Genomic DNA, 8,013 nt, shown 5'->3' with positions numbered 1-8,013 from the left:
ACCACACTACTCCAAGGAGAAACACTAGGTCTAATGAAACCTTTTTGTGTCAAGTCGTCCAACTGAAGCTTCAGCTCTCTCAACTCATCCACATTAAACCTATGAGGTGCCCTAGAGTAAGGTTGGGTTCCTAGTTCTACTTCTATGGCATGATCTAAGTCTTTAGGAGGAGGAGGCATCCCACGTACGTCATCTGAAAAAACATCACGATATTCATCGAGGAGGTTCTTCATATACTCGGGATAGTCTTTTCCATGGTGTGCCATTTACACCTCGGTGATGCGATGAGAATGTTCAATAGCTCATCTCGATCCATTCTCCTCTTTGACTTTGTATGTCTTCGTCTGAGGATAAATCTTCATTCTTGACCTCTGTTTAAGATCTGCAATGTTTCGACACGAAAATCTAGGTACATTTTTAGCACAAAACCACTCAAAACCCACTTTGGAGTCACCAAACGCATATGAAATAATGTGAATCACACAAAGACTTTACTTGAGCAAAGTTGTTCTATGTACAAAACAAAAAAACTCTCTCATACAAAACTTCACCTAATTCTACCTCTAACCTAATCAAAAATCACCCACAAAAATAGCAACTACCTGAAAATGACCAAAACCAAAAATTTCTTGCAAAACACAAAATTTTGTCAAAATATATTAGATGTCCTAACAAAACATTCTACACACTTTCCACAACAAAATTTTATGAAAACTATTTATATGAAATTATGAAGCGTCATAATGTACTCGTCGTCGCTATTGGCCAATTGGTTCCGGTACAAAAGAAAGTTCCTACGATTGGTTTTTTCTAGCTAAGTATTCATTTTGAAAAATACTTTACCTAGTTCGAAAGATATAGAAAACGCTTCTTGATTCTCATACTTAGCAAGTAATAAGTATATTATTAAGTGCACTTCTATGTGCATTTTGCTTTAGAATGACAAGAAAGAAGTTGTAATGTACATCTTCATGAACCACTTTGTCTAGAAATGTTGCCTAGCCAAATTTGTGATATGAGATGTGTAAAACCTTGAAGGCGTGCTTTTTGAAAGCTCTACTTTCTTCACAAACACATGGAACTTAACTACCTCTAGAATGTAGCTGGGAAGGGAGGAGAATGTACTAAAGATAAAAAAATGGCATTGATTGCGTAGAGACCATGGCATTGATTGCGTAGAGACCATGGCATTTCTCCCTTCCCTTGTATTGAGAGGAACTCAAGAAATGCGTGTGGATAGGTAAAAAACCGGGCGAAGAAAATCTCAGTCTCACCGTAGGAATCCGAAATTTGCAGAATATTGGTAGATACAGATGGTTTGTGCTTTTGGGCACTGTTTGGTGCTCACTTCACAGAAGAGAGAAGAGCTCTCACACAGCCCTAGCAATCTTCCAGAGTGAATTTCTCTCCATTTGCCTGTGGGCTAAAATGTCTCCTCGGCAAGTAGGACACGAGGAGTGCTTGGAGAGCCACGTGTCGATGCATCCGACGTGGAAGCTATGCTGGCAATTGGGCAGCACTCGAATTCTCTCCCCGTCCGCGAAATCGAGCAGGCAGATGGGGCACTGAGAGTAGCTGGCGTTCTCCTCCACCTGTGCCACGCCCGCCTCGGCTTTGCTACCGGCGTACACCACGGTCGGAAGGGCTTTCACTTGGCTCTTTTTCATGCCCTTGTTGCAGGCCTTGTGAGCTGCGGCCCGCTCAGTATCTCCTTCCTGTCTGCGACACCAGCGGATGGCAAAGCTCATGCAGAGAATAGAGATGAGCAGAAACAGCAAAGCTCCGATAATAATGGCGATGTGAATATCGGATGTGGTGTAGGTATAAGAATGAAGGTCTCTTCCGGGGCTCGATGTTCGTTCGACCGGATCAACATGCGGAGAGCTACTGCTTGGCAAATTTGCGCCTGAACGGGGCGTATTGGCCATGGATATGGAAGTATAAGAAGAAACTCGCATAATTCGTCTTGTTACTAGAGTGAAAGACGAATCCCTCTCTCTCTCTCTCTCTCGATGTGTGCAAGTCCCTGTGGAGCGTTTTCTTCTTCTTCTTTATAAACAAAGGAAGTGGCGAGCCGGCGTGGTCGGTACGAGTCGCCATTGAAACAGGTAGATCACGTCTTCGTCGGTACTAGTGTAAGATTAATAATAAACGCGCACAACGTTCTTAATACAATATTAATATAACATGTACTGCGCAGATACTCAGGAGATGATATTCACGAATAGGGGCACACAATGAGCGATAAATGCTCTAAGGTAATTTATTTTTAGTAAGCTGTTTTGATTATATTAGCGATAAATGCTCTAAGGTAATTTATTTTTAGTAAGCTGTTTTGATTATATTAGCTTGATGCATAATCCTTCTGTTTTTGTAATTTTGTTTGCAGCCCGATGGCCAGATGCCGAGTGATAAGACCGTGGGAGGGGGCGACGATGCTTTCAACACCCTAATTGCAATAAATTGAAGCAAAATTAGGGCTTGTCAGTATTGCTCACTGTGGTTTTTGCGTACATTGACGGTTCTGTTTTTTTTTGCTTGGGGATCTTATTGACCCAGATTGAATTTGCATGTAATACTACGTAGGTTGCGGGATTCTGATATTTAATGTTTGCTCACGATGGGGCTGCTAGAGAGTTTGTGGGTGTGACACCAAGTATGAAAATTCTAACTCCATAGGAATTTTCTTTGGTATATTTAAAAAATATCTGTGGTGACAGAATTTTGATCGGCCTTGTCTCTGTGGAGCTGTAATTTTTTCCGAATAGTAGAGTGAATAGTAGATTAATTAAGTTTCTCAAAAACTTAAATTAATAAAGTAGAGTGAGAGTGAATTTTCTTTGTCTCTCACGAGCGTAAACATAACCCTTTTACACACACATACTCGTGCACATGCACTCTCACTCTTCTCACACACGTCTCACATACACACTCTGGCACACGTAGAAACTCTCTCTCTCTCTCTCTCATACATACACACTTTCCACATGCACGTGTGTGGTTGTGTGTATGCGTACATAGGTGTGTGAATGTGTTTATATATAATATTATTATATGTTTACTATATATATATAATATTATTATATGTTTACTATATGTATATTGATTTATACATCATTATTAGAATATATTATTTTATATTTACTATATATGTCTTTCATTTTTATTTACACTTATGTATTATATATTAGTATAGATTTAATATACATATTTATTTAATATTATTTATTACTATATGTCTAAATATTGTTATTATATATATTTTATACTTATGTATTATATATATTTATATTTTTGGATTATATTATTTATTTAATTTTTCTCCTCTCAACATACCCGCACACTCCTCTCTCTCTCTCTCTCTCTCTCCTTCCGTAATATGTGACCTCCTCCCCTCTCCCCCTCCCTCTCTCTCTCTCTCCCTCTCCCTTGACCTAACACATGGCTCTTTCCCTTCCCCACCATCACATCCCCTTCTCTACCAACACTTGGCCCTCTTCGAACTGCCGAGTCGTGTCCCCTTTCCTTCTTAAAACTTGTGCATAATAGATCATATAGATATAGATATAGATAAATATATTATACACACATACATGCACACACATACACACACACACATATATATGTATATATATGTGTGTACATATATATACATATACATTTATATACATGCATACATATATATGTATGTATTTAAAAATCTAAATAGAAACACACACACACACACACACACATAATTTTAATTTAATTTAATTTAATTTATATTTTATTAAAATCTACTTTTACTCTCTCTATCTCTCTCTCCCATAGCTTACTCCCATCTCGCTCTCTTTGTCTCTCTATCTCTCTCTCCCATAGCTTACTCCCATCTCGCTCTCTCTCTCTCTCTCTCTCTCTCTCTCTCTCTCTCTCACACACACACACACACACACACACACACTCTATCTCTCTCTCTCTCTCTCTCTCTCTCGCACACACATATAGCTATATATACATATATATATGTGTGTGTATTCATAAAATAAATAAACACATAAACATATATAATTTTAATTAATATTAATTTTTAGTGGGTGGGGATGTATGGTGAGGTGTGCTCACTCTTAAATAAGTGTATCTTATACACTATATCTTTTTGTATTTCTTCATATTAATGAGAGAGAGATAACTATACTTTAATGTTTTCATCATAAAGCTCACCTTTTAAGAGGGAGCCCCTAATTTTTCTGTTAAGAAAATCTTTGGTTAAGAAGGGATAGCTCTCTTTTAAAAAATTGAAATGATATGAGGAGAAAGTTTTATTTTGAGAAAGAAAATCTTGAATCTCTCCCCTTTCTCCCTTAGCTCACTCCCCTTTCTCCTTTTTCCATGTGGAAGGAAAGATGGCTAGAAAGTGTGACACGTGGAAGGGGGAAAAACTTATGCTTAATAGAATGGAGATATAGAGGTGAGTCTATGAACAGTTTTCACACCCTTTGAAGGTTGCGTCTGTTCATTGATAAAGAATTATTTCAATAAGTAGTTATTATTAAATATATATGCACATTCCTCCACTTGTTAAAATTTATATTTTAAAATTTAGATATATTATTTTTTAAATATAATCCATTGATTTAATTTTTAAGAAATATTTTTTTTATGATTTTATGTGTGTTTTAAATTTTATTTATTTATTGAGATCTGGATGCTTGAATCCTTCTGCTTATGTATCTTTTTTTGATCTTTTTGTGTGTACACCACATTTTATCAAGCTTTCACACACCTTTCATGTTATAAGTTTCCTGAGACATATTTAACCATCAAGACAATGTAAGCATTTGATCACTTTTATTGTCATCCATGTCAGTATCATCATTATTTTCAATACCAATGCCATCATTTCTATTTAAGAAGTAAGATGTCATCCGGTTATTCCTCCTTGCTTTTTGTTGAACAAAATCTTGTTTCTAACAACCAGAAGTGAAATAACCTATCTTATGGCAATAGGTATAGTGTATATCGCATGTTCGACGAGGCATTGATGAGGATCTAGAGTTAGATGGTGACTTCTAGATGGAGATGGGATATAGATTCTATGTGATGTGTTGTGGGCTTTATCTCTCCATTGAAGCTCTTTCTTGAGTGGAGGTAGCATTGATGATTTAGATAAGCCACCATCCATGGTCATTGATGTAATGGTAGTTAGACTAGGCTAGTCATTGTCGCATAATGAACTCTTAGAGGATGTTTCCTATTAAGGTAGGTAAGGTGAGATTAGGAGCACTACTTTGAGTGGTGATAAATGGATGCCATGATGGTGTTGAGGGTAGAGCTAAAAGAAGGAGCATGACTTGATATTTTTGTCAAATTTGACACCTAATCTAACAACTTCATCTAGTAGTGTTTGCCAAGATTCTAAAAATCACTAGCGGATGGAGATTCTTTCCTCATCATAAAATGACGAAGATGTTTGCAATTCATGTTGAATGCTAAATCAGTGTGTTGATGTGTGATAGATGATTTGCCCAAAATGGCTTTTATTGTGGGTAACGAGCTGACTAATTGGATTTGAGTGTCCCCTAAATGAAGAATTATTTCTGGTACGAGCCATGGTATCTATATCTTTCCATGTAGCTTGTAGTTCTAAATAGAGTTTGTAAGATGTTAAATTGAACACAGGAACATGTTGCAATAGAGAGGGTTTTTTGGGGAATTGTTTGGAGGGTTTCCTAGATTAATCGATGGGTTAGCTCGCAAAGCCATGATTTAAAAAATCGATATTGAAAGAATGCTTGAATAATGTAAGGGAGGGCTTATTAAAATTCTCTTTTTTTTTAAAAAAAATGTGTTCTATATGTAATAACAGTGTGAAAACATGGGCTTTTTTGGTCTTTTCAAAATAGGTGCGTTTAAAAAGTAACTTTAGTTAATCAAGGTTAATTAACAAAAATTGAGAAGGACATACCAATTTATGTCACCAAGGTATTATGAAAAGTATACGTTAAGCAATTTGAATGGACTCTAAATGTTGAAGAGAATTCAAAAGTTGTAAATAGTGATACGTGAAATGCTTACAGTTGAAAATGCCTTGGCGTATGTCATGTAAATGGTGTTGTTAAATAAATAAACAACCCTTTATTTTGAGTAAGAAAACTTCTTGAAAAAGTAACATGGTGATCACACAAACACACACACACACATAGTATAGTAGGGACAAGGAAGAAGTTGAAGGGTATAACAAATACCTTAACAAAATGTATGTATTTTTTTGTTTGAAATATGTAAAGTTCAAATTATTTAATACCATCCACTATTTATTTTTTTGTTTGAAATATGTAAAGTTTAAATTATTTAATACCATCCACTATTTATTTTTGGAATCTCTTGACGTTACAAATGATAAGGAAATGAATCTCTACATTTAATCGTTCTTGTCTTTTCTCTATACAATTGCAATAATGGTCTTATTTGTAAAACCTCTTTACCATTCACACATTTATTTTCCTTGTGAAATGTAATTTATTGAGAGTTTATAATTGATTTCTAAAATTTTCAACAATAATGGGTGATTAAGTACCTTTTTTAAAGAAAAAGATCCTTTTATTAGTTACGAAGAAAAAAAACATGTAATGGCTAAGTACAAACTTGGCTCCATCTGGGGAGCAAGAGGCAAGAAACCTAAAAGGGGGTGGATTCTCTTATCCTCCGACTGGCCACTCTAGGAGGATAACGATATCTCATGCAATGGGGGGAGGGGAAAACAACCACACAAGTGGTCTATAGTGCCAAGTGGGCTTACCATCACTATTAATGAGAAAGTGACCATGATTCTAGATCCTCAAGAGGGTTGCCCGATGCTTCTGCATATGATCTTAACCACCCTTCCCCAATGAGCATGGAGGGTATGAATGATATCAAGCCAAATTCTCTGGATGGAGGGTGAGGGTGCCTTCCATGGCTTTGATACATCAAGAGCTTTGTAGATATGCCATGTGGAAATTCTGCTACAAATCTCTCCCATCTCTAGCTAGAACTTGGATTCTAGTGATGCTAGGATTGGCACTGTAGAAATATAAAGGTGAGAGACTTGAAGGATTCTCCTCATATGACATGAAGACCTCGGCCTATGTGGCCCATGCAACTATGCCCCATGTAGTAATGTGGGAGGTTGCTCGGTCCATATTGAAGCTGCCAAACTTTTTGAACCTTTAGGTGATCCACACCTTGAACAAATTGCTAGCCTATAGCCAAGTGCGAATCACCAGCTCCTATGTGCAAACTGTTACCACAAAAAGATGGTGATATTTCATGGTTCAATACTATCCCTGAGCCTCTTTTAGAAATATGAGAGAAACTAAGGAGGGAGGCTTTGGGATTGCTAGTGTCATGCTGCTTTACCTGCTAGAGTGTCCCCAACCTACGACATCTGAATCCTATGACCCAAATGGTGTGGCATACCCAAAAGAGGGGGTACTAGGAATGTCCTCCCTTTCATTTGGATCCTACCATGTCTATTCCCCTAGGTCCCACTAGAGATGCATGAGAGGAAATCCCTCCCATGTCCACAAATGCCAAAATCGCTCTCTGGCACTCCACCTTGGCCAGTGGATCTCCCTCACCCTTTGCAAGGTCCATCCCCTAAAATCCTTCATAGGTGTATCTGCTCTCTCAAGTGTCCATCATAGCCTCTGCAAGCTCTTCTCCAAAGTAAAGGGGGTCAATAGGAAAGTTTAGAGAGAAGGAGGAACCACCTCTCTTATATGTTCCCAAACCCACTCACATGCATTGAGCACATGTGAAGATAGGGAGATACCCTTGAGGAGAGAGCAGAAGCAATCTATGGTAGTGTATCCACATGGGGGGATATACCACAAAGGATCCATCCTAGCCTAGAAATGTGTAGATACCATCCATTTGTCAGTGTGCTCTTGCTATCTCAAATAAATATGTGGTGTCGCCAAGGTCCAAAAAGAGTCTAGCATACCCTACCCTCTTCTCCTTGATGGAACTAAGCTCTGTACGGGTGTCAACAAA

The 8,013-nt window shown here is 37.6% G+C and overlaps 1 protein-coding gene across 1 annotated transcript; it reads right to left on the bottom strand.

Moving 5' to 3' along the window:
- Window positions 1–1,167: 1,167 nt before the first annotated feature.
- On the bottom strand, window positions 1,168–1,989 carry LOC147605548 (RING-H2 finger protein ATL39-like). Its single transcript, XM_086793474.1, has one exon. It carries the CDS (start codon window positions 1,956–1,958, stop codon window positions 1,371–1,373), a length of 588 nt encoding a protein of 195 aa, XP_086649600.1. The 5' UTR covers window positions 1,959–1,989; the 3' UTR covers window positions 1,168–1,370.
- Between the last annotated feature and the right edge of the window lie 6,024 nt (window positions 1,990–8,013).

Source organism: Cibotium barometz, chromosome 59 (genome assembly GCF_041138505.1).
Source record: "Cibotium barometz isolate CiBa-2024 chromosome 59, ASM4113850v1, whole genome shotgun sequence".
NCBI classification, from domain to species: domain Eukaryota; kingdom Viridiplantae; phylum Streptophyta; class Polypodiopsida; order Cyatheales; family Cibotiaceae; genus Cibotium; species Cibotium barometz.
This window is presented reverse-complemented; position numbering and strand designations above follow the sequence as displayed.